The 23,278-nt window shown below is 38.5% G+C and overlaps 2 protein-coding genes across 7 annotated transcripts in view; both read right to left on the bottom strand.

The window, feature by feature from the left end:
• Window positions 1-2,012: 2,012 nt before the first annotated feature.
• Window positions 2,013-11,040, bottom strand: LOC122882740 (protein-glutamine gamma-glutamyltransferase 2-like). Of its 4 annotated transcripts, none has more exons than XM_044210446.1 (15): window positions 10,884-11,040; window positions 10,297-10,482; window positions 9,882-10,115; window positions 9,515-9,633; window positions 9,108-9,236; window positions 6,884-7,052; window positions 6,635-6,767; window positions 6,335-6,438; window positions 5,561-5,649; window positions 5,174-5,327; window positions 4,846-4,934; window positions 4,044-4,227; window positions 3,649-3,809; window positions 2,676-2,812; window positions 2,015-2,393 (listed from the first exon to the last, which is right to left on the bottom strand). In XM_044210446.1, exons 1-15 carry the CDS (start codon window positions 10,891-10,893, stop codon window positions 2,246-2,248), a joined length of 2,046 nt encoding a protein of 681 aa, XP_044066381.1. In that variant the 5' UTR covers window positions 10,894-11,040; the 3' UTR covers window positions 2,015-2,245. The 4 variants fall into 4 exon arrangements, 3 of the variants coding, with proteins under 3 accessions (XP_044066383.1, XP_044066381.1, XP_044066382.1); XM_044210447.1 differs by lacking the exon at window positions 2,015-2,393 and adding an exon at window positions 3,005-3,048 and having other exon boundaries at window positions 2,675-2,812; XR_006379448.1 differs by lacking the exon at window positions 2,015-2,393 and having other exon boundaries at window positions 2,678-2,812; window positions 3,649-3,817.
• A 2,000-nt stretch (window positions 11,041-13,040) lies between these two features.
• Window positions 13,041-23,278, bottom strand: part of LOC122882739 — a 37,889-nt gene continuing 27,651 nt past the window's right edge. For 2 of the 3 annotated variants that reach the window (XM_044210443.1, XM_044210444.1), the window contains exons 16-24: window positions 22,847-23,096; window positions 22,328-22,417; window positions 21,522-21,848; window positions 21,243-21,413; window positions 20,859-21,036; window positions 20,571-20,687; window positions 19,466-19,747; window positions 17,936-18,171; window positions 13,041-14,831 (exon numbers count right to left, since the gene is read on the bottom strand). In XM_044210443.1, coding sequence (XP_044066378.1) covers window positions 14,760-14,831; window positions 17,936-18,171; window positions 19,466-19,747; window positions 20,571-20,687; window positions 20,859-21,036; window positions 21,243-21,413; window positions 21,522-21,848; window positions 22,328-22,417; window positions 22,847-23,096 — 1,723 coding nt within the window. In that variant the 3' untranslated portion in view covers window positions 13,041-14,759. Of the gene's footprint in view, window positions 14,832-17,606; window positions 17,666-17,935; window positions 18,172-19,465; window positions 19,748-20,570; window positions 20,688-20,858; window positions 21,037-21,242; window positions 21,414-21,521; window positions 21,849-22,327; window positions 22,418-22,846; window positions 23,097-23,278 lie in introns of all 3 variants that reach the window. The other variant, XM_044210445.1, reaches the window with a different exon arrangement.

The following is a 23,278-nucleotide window of genomic DNA, read 5'->3' as shown; positions in this document are numbered from 1 at the left end:
GCAATAGATTTCTTAACTTGGGGTGTCCTGGTGGCCTAGGGGTTTAAGATGCTGACTACATAAATCGCAGTGTCCCTGGTTCAGGGACTGTTGTTGCATTTTCATACCCCACCTCTCTCCCCTCATTTCCTGTCTGCGCTACTCTGCATACTATCTAACAAATGCAAAATACCCTAAAAATACAAATACATGAATAAACAAAATAACATTTTCACTTCACCTCAAAGAGGTTGTTGCAAAGGAAAATGAAGGGGAGCCAGGGCATCACCTGCTGCTGCTGTTCTCGCAGCAGAGAGGAACTGCTGACCACGATTGGGGAAACTGTTGAGTAGTGGGAATTGAGCACTCTGAGGAACTCCTGAAACCTTGCCAAGTCGTTGGAGGAAGCAGACTCTGAGGATTCGTGCAAAGCCTAGCCCTTGGAAGTCTGTCCCCCAAGCTCATGTGTATTTTGTGGACTTATGACCATGTCTCCTGGGGTGTTTTGTGGGGGATACAGCTGGAATATGGGGTGTCAGTGCCCGACGGAGTGCCAGACGATCTATGTACCAACCCTCATCATGAACTCTGACACATCATACTTTCTGTATTTTACTTTATCAGACAAACCTAAGTAGAGCCCAATCAATGCTGGCTTTTTGTGGCAGATAAGCAGTGGTGACACTGTTTCTAAACTACCTCAAACTTATCTCTAGCATTTCTGTACTGTCATTTCTTGTTACAACAAATCGGCAAACATGGTATCAGTGTATTTCACCGATACCATTATATCTTTAAAAAGCGAATATCTGCCGATTTACGTGGCCTGGGCAATTTATCAGTCTCTACACACAAGGACTATACTGCTCCACCTAGTTAGATGCATTTGTAGACCATATCTTCCCTACATGGAAATGATGACCATGCACATATTCACTCAGGCACATCACAGCATGTCAACAGAACAGTGTGGCCTATTCACAGCTGCCTCACTAGATTGTTACAGATGAGCCCAGATCAACCCTTCTGGTCCAAAAACAAATCTACACATCTAAGTGGATAAGAGAACAATAAATCCTCAGGAACACATAAAACAAATCACATACTCCTCTTGAGTTTAGATCAATTAGCCTACTGTATTACAGCTAACACAAATCAAACAGACTAACACAAAATGATCTTACCTTTGTGCAGATTTAAAAGCCCACTGGTCGTCAGTCTCTTCCGGTTCATCAGATTCCCTTCCTGTAGTGTTATCCTTGGCTTTCACATTGTGTTGAAGAATGTACTTTAAGGCTGCAATTTCATAAAAGACACAAGCAAACAAACCAAACAAAAGAAAATTCCAATCGCACCTGAAAGTTTCTGCAGCAACTGTCACCCCCCAGATGAGAACAGCGACTCCTGTCTCTGGGTGGAGACATCAGCAGGAGTTTGAATGTATCATCTCCCGCGTCAACCACCGCAGGAGTAGAAATAAAAGGTAATTGTTTATTAGTTCATGTGAATTTGTATACTCGACTTTAACAGGAAGTTAGCTGAGCCTGGGGATTTGTAACAGATAACTTCGTCTTATCCGGGTAAACAGCATGCTTTACTGACATATTTGCTTTAAATGTGACCTAGCATTTTAATTGATCTGTCGAATGTTGGACGTATACCTTGAAGTCAGGTGAAACATTTCGTCAATACACCCATAGCATCAATGATAAAGGGCTTGCTGAGTATAATGCCCCTGACTAAATGGTATTCAGAAACATCATCACGGTGGCTCTTGTCCTCATCACTTATGGTGACTCCTGCTGCACTGCAGCCCAAAGTTTTCCTTAAAATGAGTGCTACGCAATCTCTAACTTTGAATGTCATAAAGAGCGGTATTAACCTAAAACAATAAAATGTCAGTAATATCTGCTGCTCATTGGCGTTATGTGACACCAATAGTTGATGGCGATATCCGTCCGCTGAGAGTTTATTGCCGCTCTGCAGGTACACAAACCCATCACAAGACAACAAATAACACCAAGCCTCAAAGTTGTATTTTGCAAAATTTTATTTGTAGTTAGCAAATTGGATTTTTTTCCCCTTCATCAACATTTGTGTTTGCTAATAAAATTATTAATTAAAAATATTATTGTGGATAGTATATTAGTATAGTATATTATGTGGGTTAAATAAAGTCCCTATGAAAGGGCAGCCCTGTAATCTCCACCTACTGTAGTCCAATTAAACAACAAAATAAAGAAAACTTTTGTTCTTCTGTACTGGCTTAACCCTTCACAACAAAATTGATGGAGCTCTTGATGTTCCTCAGTTTGTTGCTATCAAAGTTCACCAGCAACCAACTGGAGCCAGAACTGGTGGGACTGAACTCAATGCTGGCCTTAGCCTCCTGTTTGGGGCCCACAGCTCCGATCCTGCAAGAATCATACACAATACAATGAGCATCATCAGTCAAAATAAGACGGTGTAGTGCCTCATTCGTCCAGGAGTGTTCTCTCGTTCTATCGTTGAAAAGGTTTCAGTCGTAGTCATCTGGACACTGTGGACACAAGACGTTTCAGCTCCCATCCGGAAGTCATTCTCAATTGTGAAAAATGGACCGGGAACTCAGAAATTTAAGCTACTCTGTGTTACATAAGCCCTGCCCTCAGGAATGATACTCAAATAACATAAGAGTTGGGATGGAGCTGACATACTTTGCGGTTATGGGTTTGCCGTCAGTGAGGCCGATCCCCTCTATGGTGAAGCTGCAGTCCTGCAGCGATTCTGGTAAAGAGTTCAGCAAGGTCAGCTCTACCGTCATAGACTGGTTCACTGTGGCTTCTCCCACTAGCTGCAAAGAGGTATTCAGACAAACAGGTTTCATCATATGAGATGTGGGATAATAAATAACATAATAACATAAATTGTTAATGATTAAAATTATGTCATAATAAACCATACAGTTAAATAAAGACTTACAATTACCAAATAATGCAAAAGACACTTTCAACATGTAAACAGGAGGGGATGGGGGCTACCGTACCTATAATTACTGGCCAACCTGCCGTACCATCCTACCACAGCCGCCTGTTAGGTCAATTAACGAATCACCAAAATCAATTAACACAAAATGAACACAAATTAAACTTTAAACAATTACGATAAACTTCTCCAGATAACTGCATGTTTACTGTGTATTGCAATGCAGTTGTGTAAAATGCTTCTGTCATGCAGGTAAAATACAATTCTTTGTATTACCAATTAGTAGGTTAAAAAGTTAAAAAGTCAAAGGCTAAAGGTTAAAACGTCAATACAATTTACAATTATTCCTGTTTCCTGGTAAATATACAATCTCCACATAGGCTCTCTAACTGATTACATTACAGTATAACTTTTATAAAATGCAAAATTGCAATTGCAGCGTGATCCAGATATGATTGAGAAACAGGAGGACATACAGACACTACAGACAGAAAGTAAATAATATAAAACTGTACTATATTATTGTACAGTTTTATATTGGTAAGAAAAAAGTTTTACTAATGTAATTATTAAATCTTATTAAGTTTGTTGTGCTTTGAGCTTATGATTTCTTGCTACTCAAGTTCTGTTTTGGCCATGTAAAAATTCACATTGGCATTTTTATTGCTCATGAATATATTTCTTTTACCTATACATCGCCCATACCTTGATCTCTATGTCTGGCTCGTCTAACACAATGGTCTTCTCAGCCTTATGGTAATATACGGTCTGCTTGTCGATGGCGATGGCTGACACCTGAATCAACCTGTCACAGGTGATCACTGATCCATAATGGTCATACTCCAGTCTGAGGGACAGACGTCTTTCTGAAAAACCACATATATTATATACATATAAGTTAGGTTATTAAAATAATTTATATGCAAGCATGATAATAACATTTTTGACAGATAAAGGTGCAGATGAAGGCCTTGTTTCATAGAGGTACCTTAAAGACTATTTGCACACGCTAACAATGTAAAGGACAGTTTTAGTGAGAGTATTAAATGCACAGCTCAGATACTGTGGTGTCAAGTGTTTGCACTAAGATCCGAGCTAACCTTCTCCAGCGGGCACCTTCACTTTGTCTGAAGCATGTCCACAGCGCTCTCCTTGTTTTCCGTCATAGCGGACACCCCTGGCAAAGAACAGCAAGGAGCAGGTCTTTGTCTCCATGCAGTTGTTAGTGAGGACAGCTGACACCTCAAAGTCCGAGCCTATGATCATGTTATCAGCAAGTTTGATCTTAAATGAGGATTATAAGATGATTTGTTTAGTTGAATTCATAGACTATACAATAGTATAATTGCATTATTATATTTTATATTTCTAACTATAAGCAGGTAGTTCTTCAGTATGTTGAAAAGGATAATTCTGTGATCTTTGGAACAGTATCAGCATATTCTGATAAAACTGTTTAATTAGGTTTCTATTTAAGGACACTTAATGACATTTTCCAAACACAAATGTGGCTCATATTCGGTTACAGTTCCAGTTAGCAGTATTTGACATCCACATGTGTACTGTATGTCATACCAATCTTGGTTATTTTCAATTTGTGACCGTTGTTCCTCTTTTGCATGTATTGGCATTATTTCTGATACAGTTCCCTTTGACATGTTACATTTTTTTCTGTTCTTTTGACTAATGAACCTGCAATTCAGACACAGATGATGTGGCCTCTTTGGAGCTCTAATGTTGTCTTGTGCTGAAACTTTCATCATTGTGTCCATTGCAAGATCTCTTTTAAAGCTTGAACTGAGCCACCTCTGCAGTAACTTTTTGACTTTTTGAGTTTAAGTCCTTTTCTAAGATGTGTTTTTACATCTCTAACCCTTGTATATGTATGAATAATAAAAACACCTTGAGATGGAGCCCTGGCTCTTCTCCTCGCTGCTGTAGCTTGTTGTGGTGTTGAGCCTTCTCATACACCTGCCTCTCCTTCTCTGAGCCTGAAAACCATCAGAATCAGTACATCAAGTCTTGTTTAAGCTCCTGTGTTTAAGACAGACAGTCTCCTTCAAAACCATCATTAGATTTGATAGACATGGATCCATGCAACAAGATTACATCTTTAATTTGAAGTCATCTGAGTCTATATTCATGCTGTGTGAGAATGTATGCATGTACGTAATGCGTGTGGTTTGTGGTTTGGAGTCACGTGTGATGGGCACGTGTGACTCTGCATTACCTTCTGGATACTTGTACTGGTGTGTGATGTCGTGTCTGTCATCTGAGCCCACAGCTTTGGTGCTGATGAAGCGGCCAACAGACGTAGTTGATCCTTTGTATTTGGCAAACTCTCCATTTGACTGGCGCACCAATTCCACAACATCTGCATTAACCTGAATCCATACACAACATGAGATGACATGAAATAATACTGATTAAAGACATTTCAGTCAACAGTCATTATGCCATAAGAAAACATGACAAGTACCTGAAAGTAAACTAGTAACAGCAGAAAGAGATATTTTTATATACACATCTGCACAAACACAGTATCTCTTAAAATATATATATTTTCTGTGTGTTTTTCTTTTAAATGTTACACTAAAAGGTTTGAGCAAAAACTCACCTCAGCAAAGATAAAGGGAGCATCATACTTCTTGGTCAGCTCTCCTTCCTTGATGGCCCTAAGTGAGGCCGGTCCACAACAGAAAACACCTGACAGCATCACACAGTATTTTAAGAACCCTTACTGTTGCAGTCAGTGTCTTAATACAAATACGGGGAGTAACCAAAATTATGTAAACACCAAATGGTAAAAGACTTAAATTTAATACATACATAACCAACATTATAAACACTGCTACAAAGTTGACCAGTTAGCAGCATTTAGCAACAAAAGAGGTTTACCACATTTGATACGTGTGACAAGTAACAGCGCTCCAAAAATGCCAAGTGATCTGTGTCAGGTGCATTGGTAAAAACAAAACTGCAAAAAAATGCTTGGTGATGTGTGATACATGACTTTGTTTACTATGGAGAACAGTCTCGAGATGAGTCATGTGAAAATGCTAAACACAAGCTTTCATGAGTTTGGCATAGGCCATAGCCAAATACCAAACCTGTGACTACTGTCAGAAGCTGAAACTAACCACCATGGTTAAATACTGTGACTTGCGTGCAACCCAGTTTGACCCATCTTTGTAGAAGCTGTGATGTAGATACAGTTACAGTAGTTTCTCATGAAGTGTTTACATTATTTTGTCTTTGTTCTGTAACTGGTCTGCCAAGGCAGCATAAAAATAGTCAGTTCACAGTCTCACATGTGGGACTTGCTCTTGGAAAATGGTTTGGGGAAACAGGACAAACAACAGGACAACAGGACATTCAAATCAAAGTTTACCTTCACTTTTCTCCTGTGGGGTTGGGTCACTGGTTTGCCACCCATCAAACTCTGACCCCAAATCAGGACGAGTCATCCAGCTGTCCACCCAAACATGGAAGTTCCTGGTAAAATTTGTCAAATTGAGGACAGTGACATCACCATTTTGCGTTCAACCAGTAAGCTTCATTCAATTGTGTAGGAAGAACGAAAGATAATGAGAGAAGGGAATGTAAAAAATTATGGGTCGAAAGAGACAGTTGTGTTTATGCATACAGTGTATGTTTAACAACGTGGTAATAATCACTACCACACACTCACCATATCGAGTCACCTTCATAAATTCTTTCACCATTTTCATCAAAAAGTTTTTCTATCACCAGGTTGGCATTAGTATCATGAGCCGATCCAAAGTTAGTAACCACTCGACATGGGATGCCCAGGGCACGGGACACTGGAGGAGGGGGGAGAGCCACACGTCATCACACCAGCTTACTAAAGCACATGCTTGAGATAACAATTGTCATCAAAGACTAATAATAAAGACATCACTCCACACTGTGCTCCAACCTGTGCATGCAACAGCAGCAAAGACCCAACATTGGCCGTAGCGGACGGGTCCACTTTCTGCCCACTGGCACAAAATGTCCCCGCTGCCAATCCATTGTCCCGGATGAACTCCATCAGAAATCTCTCCCCACGCTCCCACCAGCACACCCATGTCATCAATACTGTTGATCTGTGGGCACAGACAGAGGAGGGACAAGAGAGAGAGAGACAGAAAGCATAAATAGAGAGCAGGAGGACCATAAGTGAATGAGAGAATGGGAATCAAAAGTATAATCCTGAACATTTTTCATGATCCTTTTCATTTTGTCACATTCAGTTGCTTAGTACTATATACATTTTAAATCAATGTGTACAAGGTTTGCTTAAAAGTTTTTCATTTGCTTTTCTCAACTCTTGTTCGCAGGTCTTTTATGGAAAAGGCTCCTTAATGATGCTTTCAATTTTGAAAGCAACACTGGCTTATTTGGGACAAATATCTTACAGTACATAGTCAGACCTCAGTTTCATCAAGCTCACAGAGGTCTGGAAAAATTAAAGTGCAAAATTTGAATTGAAATACAATGGAGAAATACCAGGCCTTTGTTTTTGAAAGCATTCCACTATGCTTTAAGATCTCTTAAGGACTTCATAGTAGTAATAGTAATTAATTAGCAAGACACATAGCCAACCAGCTACAATAACTGAACTCTATGGGAAGTCTAATGCAGTAAATACCAAAGTTTTGATTATTAAAGGGCCACAAACAAAATCTTCTTTAGGGCCACCAGAAATCCTAGGGCCAGTCCTGCGGAAGGGACACTGAAAATCAAGACTGCGTTAAATTGTTTTCTCTTAAAATGTGAACAATTAAAGAGTCCATCATGGACAGAAAAGGTCAGCGTAAAGGATGTAAATTAGTACTGATAGACCAGAGCACATGATTCTCTAGACATTAGAAGTGTGAGTTTATAGTCAGTGCAAACATTTAGGGAGAAAAAGTGAATAATTTCGAGGACAATATGTGTGTAATGTTGGGTTTGCGTGAGTGCGTCCTCAGTATGTCATATAACCTAAATATAGTGCATGATCTTGTAATGGTTATATGGATATAGCTATCCACTTTACTGAAGCCCAACACAACATATCCACTCTCAGATACATTGGCATTGAGGCTATAAAATGTCCACGGAGAGGAGGTGACATTGACTCTCTGCTACTGAGGAGGGAATTATTTTGGATATACACACTGGGTACTCTGGTCTGAATGAGGATTTTAATGTAAATGGACTGTACAGTGCCTTTCTAGTCTTCCGATTACTCAAAGCGCTTCACACTACATATCACATTCACACACAGTCATACACTGATGGCAGAAGCTAACTGCTCATCAGTTCAAAGAAACTAACTTTTGATAAACATAAAATGATTTCCATTCGCTATAATCTATGTACTTGGTTTACTCTAGATGCATATGTTGTCCCCCTCCTTTGTGAATATTCTTGGGCTGGATATTGTAGATTCCTGTTTCTAAATGTTTCAGGGACATCCTATTTTGGATATAGAGGCACCTCGATAGCCATGGAAGATATGACGGCTACTGGCTTGATGTTATTCTTGTGTGCTGTGAGGGTCTTATATATATGTTTTTTGTATTATATGTATATATATGTTTTTCTTATGCGGGCTTTATGTTTCACTGGTATTGTGTACATGTGACTATCAGGTGACCAAACATATGTATTTAAGGATGCCGTCTCTGTATATATAACTAAGTCTGAAGAAGAGCATTAGCTCGAAATGTCACTAGTGGATGTGCCAATAAATTGCACTCAAGGGAGCTACAGTGTGCAGACCCTTTTTCATGTTTTTATTGCTGTCATGGTTATAAACATTTTCTTGGAACATGCCTGGTACTGGTTTATTGTATAGTGACTACTACTAATGACCCAGTAGAAATAGCTCTTTTGGCTGCTTTGAATCAGGGCTGCACATGATGTTAAAAACTCCTGTCTTAACTGCATCTTTCTACCACAAAAGTTGTCTGGAGAGAAGAGAACGTTTCAAAAGAATGAGAGCGCTTGCCTTGCAGACCAATAGATCACTCACAATATAAAGGAGCAGACAAAGGGTTTTCTGGTGCACTATGGTAATCTCTGACTGCACAGCTAAAATAACGCTATTCATAGGCTGGTTAAATGGCATCCAAAAGGTCTCAACTCTTACTAAAGCCTGGACACAGACCTACCATTGCACTCAGCACCCTGGTCACATAGATGGGATTTCTCCTGGCAGAGCAGTCCTTGTCAGCATCAGACACACATTTTGGGTTTTTATCGAGGATCTTCAGACAGATATCCAGTATTCCTGGTACAAACTGCAGACAGACAAACAAACAGAGGAGACAGAAGGAGATTAGTGGCGCAGCATGTACGGATTTGTGTCAGTTATATTTATATTTTGTTAATGACAGTGTTGTTAACTGAGTAAACTTTATGGAATATGAAAAACTATGCTTGATAAATGTAACCGGATATTAAAATAGTGCCATGTTAATTGCTACTTTCAGTCACAGTGAAGAAGCAATTAGAGAAGTTTTTCTGTGTACAGTTTATTGAACTTTATTGAGTGAGTAATGTTTGACATTTTGTGTACCTGTCCGTAGTTCCAGGGTATCCCTTTGATATGTATAAATATTCCAGTGTAGATCTGCCCATGTTGTGCTAAAACATACTCCTGCCTCTTCGTCTCACTGCGCATGTAAACAGCATCTCCTGTGAGTCAGTACAGATAAAGCACCAACACATTTAGGCCGGTATGATAGCATCCTACAGTATATAACATCTCAACATTTAGATGTTTTACAGCTGTTGTGCTAGGTGGAATATAACTTTCTTACTTACAATTGTGCAAATTATGTAAACACAATGATTCAAAAGAAAAAAAAGCTGCATGTGGAGCACAACCCAATATAAACAAATCATATAATAATTTGGAGGGGGAAAAAACCTAATGTACTCACTGGGGCACCAAGCATTAAAAAGCAGGATGAACTGTCCTAAACTGGTCTTCTGCCCCTCCTGGTCCAGAGTCAGAGAATAGACCCCTATGGGGGAGTCGGGTGAGGAACTGATAGATACAGACACTGTGTTTCCAGAGGGATCATTAGTGGCAGATGCACTCCACTCAGTGTCAATTGTGGAGTCACGTAGACCAAAGGAAACCTTAGTGCCTGATTCTTTTTTGGGTAACGGACCTGGAGAGACAGAGATGGACATGAATATTAAATCTAAATCCAGATGAGAGAAACACAAATCCTTGTGCACACAGTGGCGATGTACTCATGCATGCATCCATACACAACCCCTCCAAATATTTATTTTTGGACACACATATATAAACATGTAAACTTAATCAATGGGGAACAAGAAGCTTACCAGTTTCAACGATGAGTGTGAAGCTTGTTTCACCCCGTTGGAACTCTTTGCTGCCAGATTTCAAATGTAAAATGATGTTGAAGGGCTGTCCCCTTCTGACAATCAAACGCTCCTCTCCAAACAGCTCTGTATGATGGCTGCTGCTGTTCCTCTTAATGTCCAGATCACAACGCTCAATGTCCAAGACTGTGTGAAGAGATGGAAACACAGATCACTTGTCACATCAATTAAAAATTATTGTATCATATGTACAAATGTCAGTAGACCATGAAAATTTGACTTGACTTCATCAAAATTTGATCACCCTCTCAAAGTTTCTTCACAGATAAATCACCAGAAATCATCAGCAAGATATTCCTCAACACAGATACAGTGTTAGCCTACTCTATGTTCTAGATCTGACATATCTAATGTCATCCACCATTCCTGCTCACATTTCACACTTGACTCTCAATCAGCTACTTATTCAAAATAGTTAGACTCTGTGAAGTAACACAGAGAGAAACTGCATCTTCAGTTGTTCAATATAACTAACACTTGAACCTGTGCTACAATATGAGACAAAAATTGTTTTTCTTCCTCCTTACCTTGACTCATGTCTGCAGTGAAGTTTTTGTCCCTCGACTTGTGTGTGGGAATTGACACTCCAGCTGCAGTCTGTGCTTACTGGTTAACAATCCTGCAGTGCAACAGTCCCTGAGGGATATTTGTAGCATGTGATACCTGATCTTGGCGCCCCCATATGTCTATTCATCACATCACTAATTCTGTTTTTGGTCAGGAAGTGCAACTAGATTTAGAACACTCCTTCCATTTGACCATGGTCTTGTTAAAGATTTGTTCTGGACAGAAAAGTTTTCAACTCAAAATGCATAAAATCATTTTACCAAACTTCATCCGTAGTCAGCAAATTACTGGTAATTCACAAGTTTTTAAAATCCATTTATTTTGTGTGTGTGTGTGTGTGTGTGTCACATAAAATACAATATAACATATAACAATACAATACAACAATATCACAACTAACTTTAAACATATCTACATGTAGATTTAAAAATAAAACAAAATGTTTTCATAAATTAGCTATGCCATTTTTTGTAGCTGCAACGTACTGTATATTAATGTATGATTCAACATTAACAAAATTTTATAATTCAAAATTAATCAAAAACTGATTAATTACATGTTATAATGTAAAACAGGAAATTACACATAGGTGTCATTTACACTGGGGACATGTCCCCACTACTTTTTGAAATGGCTAATTTAGTCCCCATCACTTTTTAAAAGCATAATTTGTTAAAAGAATGAATAAAAAATCAAATCAATAATTTGAGTTTGTTTAAAATGAATATGGATAAATAAATAGACGTACTCTAATTCCTGCTCCAGTTTAATTCATGTTCTCACTTATCGATATTTAAACCTTATGAGTCATAATTGGTTTAACTTGACTCATGAACTCTTGTGAACTCTCGTTTTCTCGAACGTTAAAAAAGTATGCAGCATCGAAGCCGTATGGCAGTTTAACTTAACATCTAAAGGTAAGCTTGATTTATTATATTTAGGTGACGTTAATGTTATTCCTTCAGTTGTTTCTATTTTGTCATATTTTAGGGCAGTGATATTAGATATTGTTATCGCTGGGCTGACTGACATGCACTGGTGCTTTCTCCAGCAGATGTGATTTTGGCATTGTTCGATTGACATGGTGTTGCAGCTGTGGATGTGATGGATGATTGTTACTTGTATGGTCGACGTTAATGTGTGTTTTATGCTGAGTATTTTTGTATTGTTGACTCTGTAGTAGCCTAGGCTATGCCCTTTTGATGTTCCATTATGCAATTTAATTATCTACTATGACCTCATGCAGACCCCCCCATTACATTTCCTAAAATCGCATACGAAGACAGTTTACATTGTTTTCCCTTATGTCCCCATCACTTTACAACAGAAAGTGATGCCCTTGAAATTAGCCTACACATCATACAGTTACATTACATACAAGCAACTTAGCAGTTTTGTTCTTTTGCAAGGCAGTAAAATACTTCACAAGTCAGCATGATGAGACTTTCACTTTGACTTTTTTAAGTTACTGGAAGAAGGTGGAAAGAGGTCATGAAAGGGCAACTTGAATGTGCAGTTTTTCTAATTTCGTGAACAGATCAAAGGAACAAAACTGTTCGGTGTATGCTGAACAGAAGGGACTATGTAAGTTTACATTTCATAACATTTGACCACAAAATGTATTAATTAAAAATACACTTCTAGCCAGAACAATATCCCTGAAACATAATATAAAGAACTGAAAAACTTTGGCAATAAGCATCTACAGCTGTCCTAAGTGAAGCATCACCACACTCTGGTGCCATATCCTCATGTTGCTGCAATCTGTCTGGTCACTCAGTAAAGGCTGCACAGAGTTCAGAGGGAAGAAATGATACAAAATGAAACTTAGAATTTCTCTTTAAAAAACAGAAGAAGAAAGAAAGAAACAAAACAACAACCTCACTTACCACACATTTGAATAACCAAATAATATAATGAATGAACACATTAACAAAAGAAAAAGCTTGGAAGAAAGCAAGTAAGTAATAAAAAAAGTGATAGAAAACAGAAAAAACACGGATCTGCCATGTCATAAAACGTTAGTGGCTTTAAAATAAAATAAACAGAGGTCAACATTGTGACCTCAGTTTTTCAAGATCCTGTCATGATTTGTATACTGTACATTTTGCACAGACAATAAAATGACACACCTAACAAAATATTTATACTTTTCATCAATAACATCATAACATTAAAAAGCATTTAAATAATCAAAAAACTACACATTTGTAATGGTCATTTTAATGAGAGTGAAGCTGGAACATTGATCAGTATGGAACCATTAGTGGACCCTAAATAATAGTGTGGTAGTTGTGTTGCTTCCTTGCTAAATATTATGATTATGTAGACAACCCAGTCTTTCAAGATCTTTTATCTCTGCATTAAATGCACGAGTTACAGAGTATTTCAAATCCAGATATGAAAACACATACGCAAGTGGTCTGTCCCTTCTGATAAACTATTAAATACAGGACTACTGTAAGAATCTCAGAGCCAGACAGATTAAAACAAATGTTTGGAAAGAAAGCAGTAGTATAAAAATGGCCCAAAAGAAATAAACAGGAAACCCTTAAAGTGTAGGAGAAACAGAAATACCTTTATACGTTAACTACTATATATAAATCACTACACCATCAAATTTTTCTTTTCCATATATGCACAGGTATCCATGTGATTCTCCATTAATGGCCAGTGGAGAGCTCTGGACTTGAACTGTATCTTGGACTCCATTAAGTTTCCCTTGTGATCTTGTACCCAAAACAATGTAGTCCAGCTGTGAGAATAATGATATACAATTGCTTCTCAAGTAATGCTTTGCCAGCTAGCGAATGAAAAGAAGCATGAAACGCAGAGCAATAAGCTTTACTTTTGTCACTGGACTGAAGTGGTCTCCCACATGGTGTGGTTTGCTCTCAGATACATATGCTGGTCCTGTGTGTTTGTTCCACACAAGCTGTTGACGTCCATGACGATAATAAATATAACCTTCTCTTGTTTGATCCCTGCATATCATTAATTGTACAGGCTGTACAGCACAGAAGATCCCACAAAATATATTTTTAATGCATCCCTTGACCACATACATATATCATTATGTGTTATTGTAGATGGTGCAAATACATATTACTAATTACTAAATGTATATGCAAAGAGCGAGTTTTAATCCAATTACCAGTATAGTCTGTAGACATGTAAAATGTAACATGCAGGTGAATCTGACAGGAGAGGCAGTTAAATATAAAAAACATGGTTGGTTTGCTGAGCACATTCAGGAAAGAACAGGTTCTTTTTTGTGAGGATGAACTGTTTTTTCTTGAATTGTTGGGGACTTAATGTGTAGCGGTAAATCTATTAATACCCATTCCCATTTTGAGCTGCTTATGCTCAGGACATCAAAATAAAAGATGTTTTCTTCATGGTAGCTGTAGCAACTGCTGCTTAGTTCCATATTAAAACAAAAACATTGCAGGGGATGAAGATGATTCTGCTGGGGCAAAGCACCAAGACACATATTGTGGACAAAGACATATTCTGTGTTTGCTGCTTAATATTGCATGTCATGTCATGCAATATTGTGTTTTTGTTTAAAAAATTAGCTTGCCCACATGAGTGTACATCTCTCACTCTGATGAATCTGTCAACGACATCACCCACGTAGCAGTCTCTTCTTTCTTGCATGGGTGTTATCAGTCTACAGTATATGTGAAATAAGACAACCACATTTGAATGATTGACATATGATACCAACACACCAAACCTCAATTGCTTCAATAAATCCTTAAAAACGAGACCTTGGGCCCAGACAATGCTGACTGCCTTGTGACTGTGTAGCCACACAAAATAACTTTTTCCCTCTATAAACCGTCTGTCTGCAGAGTGACCAGAAGATCTCCAACAGGACCGATGAGCTTCAGTGGACCGATGATCTGCAACAATAATCAAGGCACAAATTGTTATTCCTATAATAATAATAATAATAATAATAATAATAATAATAATAATAATAATGACAATAATAATAATCACCAAGCAATTTCATGTTTTTAACTGAAACTTGGTTAGACCAAGATAACAGTGCAGCTTATTGAGTCTACCCCTCCCAACTTCAGTTTCATGAGCGACGCTAGAGTGGTTAAGAAAGGAGGTGGAGTTGCCATTTTGTTTAATGATTCCCTCCAGTGCAAGAAGATGTCTTATGGAAATTTTGCTTCTTTTGAATATGTGGCTCTTCAGTTGAATTCCTCTTCTCGAGCTATATTTCTAAATATCTACAGGCCACGTAAGTACTGTGCAAACTTTTTTGATGACTTCGCTGAACTACTGTCTATAATATTTATTGACTTTGACTGTGTAGTCATTGTTGGTGATTTTAACATCCATGTTGACAACTCCTAGGACAGATGGACAAAAGAACTGGGTTGTGTTCGTGATAACTATGGACTGACGCATGTGACAGAGGGGCACACTCTGGACTTAATCATCTCCAAGGGTCTGAATATTTTTATGGTTGTGGTGACTGATGTTGCTCTCTCTGATCATTCCTGTGTTTTCTTTGAGAGTGCTATCTCCGTGCACACAAATGTTCAAACAGAGGTAATCACAAAACGGTATATCACTGAAAACACCTATGAAATATTTATTCAGGCTTTCTCTTCCACACCCACCCACTCTTGGGTCAATGAGCTTGTAGATAATTTCAATTCTAAAATTGCACCCACTAGGGTGAAGGCTGTCTCTGGTAAGAAAAGATCTCCATGGAGAAAAGGCACGCTCCTGTGTCAGTAGCCTCTGAACTTCTATCTACCAGGGCCTGCAATGAATTTGCCTCCTTCTTCAATGACAAAATTCTGAAAATTAGACAGGCAGTCAGTGCCTCCATATCAGGTACAGGATATGTGTTGTCCCTGTGTCCACTTAAAATCAATTCAAATAGCACACAATTTAATCCTATTAAACTTGGAGGACATTATACAACATCTGAAATCCTCCTCCTGCTGCCTTGATATTCTGCCAACAGGCTTGAATTGAATGGCCTCAGATCTTCTACAAATTGTCAGAAACGTCTCTTCCCTCAGGTGTCTTCCCACAGGTCTTGAAAACTGTAGTCATCAAGCCACTCTTAAAAAAGAACAATTTAGACGCGTCTCTATAGGCCTCTATCAAACCTCCCGTTTTTAAGTCAAATCACTCAAAAAGCTGTTTATCAACAGCTGAACAACTTCTTGGCATTAAACAGCTGTTTTGATGTCTTCCAGTCAGGTTTTCGAGCACACCACAGCACAGGGCCACTACCACTGGCTCAGATTATGGAAAACAACTAAATATGTTGCCATAATTCTGCAGATGACACACAAATGTACATAACAATGTCACCAGGTGACTATGGTGCCTGAGTAAGTGTATTGAACAAACCAATGATTGGATGTGCCAGAATTTTCTTCAATTAAACAAAGATAAAACTGAAGTCATTGATTTTGGAGCCAAGGAGGAACAATTAAAAGTCAGCACTCAGCTTCAATCAGTAATGTTAAAAACCACAAACCAAGCCAGAAATCTTGGTGTAGTCATGGACTCAGACCTGAATTTCAACAGCCACATTAAGACAATTACAAAGTCAGCCTACTACCATTTTAAGAATATATCCACGATTAAAGGACTTATGTCTCAGCAGGATTTGGAAAAAGTTGTCTTTACAGGTCTTGCAAAAAAAAAAAATCAATCAGACAGTTGCAGCTCATTCAGAATGCTGCTGCTCACGTCCTCACCAAGAATGTGGATCACATCGCTCTGAGGTCTCTGCACTGGCTTCCTGTCTGTCATAGAATTGATTTTAAAACACTGCTGTTGGTTTATAAAGCACTGAATGGTTTAGGGCCAAAGTACATTTCTGATCTTCTGCTACGTTATAAACCATCCAGACCTCTCAGATCGTCTGGGACAGGTCTGTTTTCTGTCCCCAGAGTCAAAACTAAACATGGAGAAGCAGCGTTCAGTTTTTATGCGCCACATATCTGGAACAAACTCCCAGAAAACTGCAGATCTGCTGCAACTCTCAGTTCTTTTACATCAAGGATGAAGACTTTTCTGTTTGCTGCTGCCTTTTATTTAATCAAATAATGATTAATTTATTACACTGCACTGTAAATTTTACTCTCCTGTTTTATCGTGATTTAACTCTTTTTAAGTGTTTTTTTATATTGCCCTATGTTGCTTTTATGTTTTATGTAAAGCACATTGAATTGCCTTGTTGTTGAAATGTGCTATACAAATAAACTTGCCTTGCCTTGTCTGGAGAAACAGAGATATACATCATGATGAAGATGCTTCTAAAATGTTGTAACACAATAAATGTATATTACTTTTGTCTTTTAAAAACCTCATGCCTTACAGCTATAAGGCAGAGATCTTTGACTATGATATTCTAAAATGAACAAACACAGCATCATCCTTGACTCAGTGCTGCTGCTCTGAACTCACAGTGTTTGTCTGTGAAAGAGCAAAGCTTTGACTGATGGCAGCAAAAAGAAATCCTCATCAACTGAAGATCTTCTATATATGTAACATTTATATACAACACACTGTTACTGTATGTCCTGTTCAATTTTGTTCAACTTTTCCAAGGAAAACAAAATTAAGATTAGAAAATAACCCCTATATCTTCAGTTTAATTGTATGTTAATTTAAGGAAATTAGACTTTTACCTTCTGCAGGGAATGCAGGGTTAAACTTCTGTTGATTTTCTGATTATAATGTCATCACCCTGCAATGCAAGATATCAAATATAATATTATACTTCAATAAAATAGTCAAACATGCCCATAGCATAAGTTATTGGTTAATAATACTGATTCATCTGTTTTGGGAAATTGCTATGCAAACGTTTTTCATCAGTGTGCTAAAGAACAGCCTTCACAACTTCTATCATTATAGAAACTGACAATATTTTGAGTCCTGATCCATTGTCTTCAGCTCCTACATTTAATAAATGCATACAATTCACCAGGTCACATTGTTACACTTTCACCTCTACCTGAGCATTAGCCAGATGTGGAGGTTTGGGGGCGACACCTGCTTTCTTTCCGGTAACTGCTGGTGAGCCGTTTCTCCTCAGGCTAGGGGTCCGACAAAGTGGTGGGCGCGGCTTTGAACTCTGGGACCCAAACGAGGAGGAGTCGTCCACTACCTCTCCACCAATGGCAGACAGGCAGCTGTGGTCGGAGCTGCTGAAGAGGTTGATGCATTCTCCAGATGATTCAGTGCTGTCCACTAAGGCAGAAACACATATAACAGATACTTTGAGGAACAATGAAAGCTGAGGTTTGTGCATCACTTAACACACTGAGAAAATTGGTAAAATAATGATATCCAAAATCGAAATCCAAAATCCTTGAGGAAACAAAATTTCCCATTCGTCAGATACGTACACTACCGCTCAAATGTTTGGGGTCGCCTGCAACAAAAGATTGATTCGGTACAGTCAGATTGCTGAGAGGAATATAATATATTTATAATATATTTCTGAATGGTGTATATTGGTTCAACCAGACTGACAAGTGAAAGGGCAGAAAGAGACAAATATACCTCTGAGCAACAGTTAAATAAGAATACAAGAAATCAGCAGTCATTGGTAATGAAATTGGAAGCTTAGCATTAAAATCTGTGCAGATTTAAATAGGAACAGATTCCTGTTTCAGTGTCAACTGAACAATAATGCCTATAACAAGCTGGAATTAACAGGCGTGTTGCTTTAGCAAAGCAATTCTTAAAACTTCAAAATAGAAATAGTAGGTTAGTCTAGGGTTAGCACTATTGAAATTGGATCGCAGAATAGCAGCTGAACATACTATGGACTGACAAATCACAGTTTAAACCTATTCAATCTAACCATTGAGTAGACTAGCAAAGCAGAGCAGATGGCTCAAAATATTTAGAGCTCAATTGCAAGCACAGTTGTGGTTCAAAAATGATCTAGGATCACTTATGCTTTTCTGGACTGGAAAACAAATTAAAAATCAAAGAGTATTTAGGGGAAAAAATGGTTACAAAAGTATTCTCCCCTGTAATGCAACACTGTGGGAACATCAACTAAACGGACTTTTAATCATTTAACTATTCTAAAACTTTTTCAAATGTAAATAATACATTTGGTGTATAATTAAACTGTTTTATCTATGTTAAAATAGCCATTATTGAAGGAAAGAAGAAAAACATCAATATAACAGGTGACTCCAAACCTTTGAGCGGTAGTGTACATATTGTTGGTAATGAGTGCATTGCTGTCTGCCACAGTGTCATTCTTGATGCTACCACCAGATGGTGTCAAACTAAATATTTTTATTTAAATATCTATAGTGGCTTTAAAAATACCTTTTCATCTTCAAATGTCATCGTACCTTAGGTTGATAATCATATAAACATGTTCATTCGATTTCTCTTACAGAAATCAGATGTTTATTTTGAGTCTGAGGTGCTATTGAGCTAAGAAGTTTACAGCAAACAGACTCTTCGATCTTCAGACAAAAAACAAAATTATTTAACAAAGACCTAAAAACAAACTCACTCAGAGGATGATGAGTTTTCCATTGTTCACAGTTATGAAGCTGATGCTGATGAAGATGATGATGGTTAAGTTCATTTTCAGTCACAGCCTCAGGGGAGGAGCAGATGGCCGGACTGGTGTCCACTCCCTGTGACTGGTTCCCGGGATAACCAGCAGGGGGCAGCGAGCCCCGGCCAGAGGAGGAAGATGATTGGCTGAGGGTAGTGGAAGTGGTGCTACCAGAGCCAATGGAGTGTGGTCGTGGATATTCTAAGCCCCTGTGTGAACAACACGCCACAGGGACTGACGACACACATAGATAAATGTCATCAATGAGAACATAATGGGCTGGTCAGTGAGCAATGAGGGCACAAGCATGACTGTTATTTCAGGAAAACTTTTTTAGTTTTGTTACATTTAGTTACTTTGTTAGCTAGTTTTGCTTAGTTAAACGTAACAACAAAATCTAAAAGATACACAAAAAAAACCTTGAAAACAAGACCAGAAATCAAGACAAGAGTCTAGAGCCATGCTAGTCGTTCTGTTACAGCAATGCTTTAAGCTAAATGCTAACATCAGAATGCTCACATGCTCACAATGTTAACAATGATAATGTTTAGGAGTTATAATGTTCAACATGTTCATCATTTTAGTTTAGCATGTTGGCATGCTAACATTTGCTAATGTTTCATTGTTTTTTGTTTCATTAGTTTTGCAGATATTTGTTAGTTATTACAATTCATCTTAAGGGGGACGTGAATATCGGCACCAAATTTCATGGTAATCAATCCAATTGTTGTAGAGACATTTCACTAAAAACCTCAATGTGAACCGCATGGTGGCACTAGAAGACCACTCATGGGATCACATGAGGACCATGAATGTATGTACCAAATTTTGTGCCCATCCATCCAATAGTTGTTGAGATACTTGAGTTTGGACCAAAGTGGTGGACCAGCCTGACACATACAAACCCTGTAGATTTATTGTATATTATGAATAGTGGTACTGAACTTGGTTTGAAATGTAAAATGTTTTCACTTAAGTAGCTAGTCTGAAGAAAATATTCCAAAAAATACACTGAAGCTCTGTTGTAAAGATACATTTAGTGTGTGCAGCTCCTTACTTCTCCCAGGCAGGATACAGCTGACAGCTCGGTCACAGATGGCAGCATCACTGGGTTGAATGTCCATGAAAGGTTTGTGGCCCATTCCCATGAACACCCTCTCCTGCATACGCAGCTCTTGAACACATAGTATATTCACAATATGTTTTTTAAACCAGTAAAGCACTTTGTAAACTGTACTCTTAGGTAAGTGCTATAAATATATACTGTATATATGTGTATATATATATATATATATATATATATATATATATATATATAGTAGATATGTTGTGTTGTTTTTACAACCTCTACTGTGAGCGGCCTGATTCCAAAGAATCCTCTCCAGATCGGAGGTCCAGGCTTTCTTCACCTCCATGTTGGAGGCCTTCAGGGTGTAGGTGTCCTCACTTTTCCTCCTGCGGAACCAGATCTCAAAACACAAATTGCTCACACTTGAGTTGTGGGTCATGCCGATGTCGCTCGTCTGGGAGAGAAAACACAAGGAGACACACTGTTTCAGCTTCACTAGGAAGCTTTGCATACTGGAGGCTCCAAATAGCTGTGAGGTATAACTCAAAACTACTGGAAAAACACCTGTGAAGTAGAATAAACTGTATATTATGACAGCAAAAAATAAGGTTGAGTATTGAGGCTCCAACAGCCCTTTGATAGACAAGGATGTGTGGAGACCTTGAATGACTGCTTGTAGACATAAACATCGTTGCCAATATCTGTCCTCTTGGTCTTGCTGAAGAGGACGAGATCTTCAAAGAGAAAGATGCGGCGGACACATTTCTTCTTCTTAAAGAAAACTGTGAACTCGTCTTGGCGAATCAGCTGGCCCTGCTCTTTTAAATTCACCTGATAGAGCAGAGAAAAGTACAGCAAAGCAGAAAGGAAAACAAGACTGTTAACTTCAGTTAATTACTGTGTATCAAGTACATCTTATCTATCATTTTAATATCTTACGTCACACTCCTGGATGGCATCCATGGTGAGCAAATCGTTGCCGTGACGCATCTGAAACCGAACCAGGTCTGCAGCGGCTTGGATCTCAGCCCTCTCCCGCTCCCTCTCACTGCTCGTCAGATCAGGAACATACGCACCTTGACCACACACACTCTGTGCGCACACACTAGACGTGAGCAGTGTATCCTGGATCATGTCTTTTGGCCTATATGAGCCAGCCAGAGCCAGCATGTCCTGCAGCAGGAGGCTGTACTTGCTGATCCTTTGAATGGGCCTCAGCAGGTAGGACGAAAGGTCCATCATGTCCCCCAGCTCCTGCTGCTTCTTCTGTGAGGGGAAACAAAGTGGGACTGTAAAGCTGAAAAAGTAAAGCACGGCACTAACACTCCCAGGGTTAGGGTCGTGATGACTACAGCAATCAAAGCTGAAAGTTTTACTTTGAACCTACTAAAATGAAAAATTAAGGAGAATATTGGGAACATTGGGGTTCGAGTGCTCAAGTAGTGGATAACAGATCAAGACGAAAAACGATTTGTTAGTACAAAATATGAGATGCTCTTCCCATGGTTACTGCACAGATCAGATGATTGTGTTTTTCTTGTGTTGTCTGTTTTGCTTTAAAGGAGATCACTGTATTTCAGGCAGGTGTACAGATACAATGTCTTAAATTTCTAAGGAAGATGGAGATTGTGTACTGTAACCACGAAATGAATGGGATGTAAAACAACTGCTTTAGAACATTTAAAATGGGAAACGCTTCCACTCATATGTTTCACTTAAGAGAAAGACAGGACACATAAACTGACCTTGAAGATGTCATGGCGACGGTGTAGGATTAGGGCATCTGACTGAGGTTTGTTCTTGCTGTACAGAGCATACAGGCCAAAACTCTCACTCTGTGGAAACCATATTTGAAAATGATTTATTATTAATTAATTATTATTAATTATTAATAAGCCAGCTTTAACTATTAGTAACCATATATATCTGCAATAATATTATTCATCTGATCATGATCATAGGCGTGAAATCCTGTTACTGTACATGTCAACTTCTGGTCTCCTCACATCTGGAGTAGATGGAGTAGAAGTAGGGTGGGACTATTTAGAGTTCTGTATATTACAATTAGATCAGTTTGCTAACTCATTTTTAACATTATTTCAACTATACAATAATAACAAAAATAGAAATAAACACAATCAGATATAAAAGAAGCTAAAAAAGCTAAAAATGTTGCTTCATAAATATATCAATGAGAATTTCAAAAAGTATATACTATGTATACAATTATAATCATTACAGTTATACAGTTACAATATTCTCACATGTCTGAGAAAGCAGCGTGCCACCATGGCAGGCTCCCTTTGGCAGGCCTCCAGCTCTGGCAGGAAGTAGTGGCTGTGGAAGTCATAAAGCTTCTCCAGGTTGCCGAAGATGATGCCTCGCTTGCCCCTGAGGTCCTGGGGGATGTCTGGTCTGTCCAGCAGGGGGAGGTAATGGGTCAGGATGTAGCCCAGCGAGCGGATGTATTCTCTTTCTGTAAACACCAGCTCCTCCAGGACACGCTGCAGCCTCCTAGTAACACAAACAGAACAAGAATCTACTAACTTCATACACAGACTGTTACCTAGTACACTACAATACATAAATGCAATAATATATTTAATTATGTATTTATTAGCTAGTAGTATCTGCAAATTACTCATTTCACCTTCTCATCCTTTGAATACCTAATTGGTGGGTTTTTCTACATCTGT

The sequence above is a fragment of the Siniperca chuatsi genome, linkage group LG10 (assembly GCF_020085105.1).
Source record: "Siniperca chuatsi isolate FFG_IHB_CAS linkage group LG10, ASM2008510v1, whole genome shotgun sequence".
In the NCBI taxonomy this organism is placed as follows: Eukaryota; Metazoa; Chordata; class Actinopteri; order Centrarchiformes; family Sinipercidae; genus Siniperca; species Siniperca chuatsi.
The sequence above is the reverse complement of the archived record's forward strand: the minus strand, read 5'-3'. Positions and strand labels throughout refer to the sequence as shown.

Coding starts and splice junctions, on each gene's coding strand:
- LOC122882740 (XM_044210446.1), bottom strand. Junction 9,634..9,881: donor TTTTAATGCTTGGTGCCCCA/GTGAGTACATTA, acceptor ACTGACTCACAG/GAGATGCTGTTTACATGCGC. Junction 5,650..6,334: donor CCCACAGGAGAAAAGTGAAG/GTAAACTTTGAT, acceptor TGATGCTGTCAG/GTGTTTTCTGTTGTGGACCG.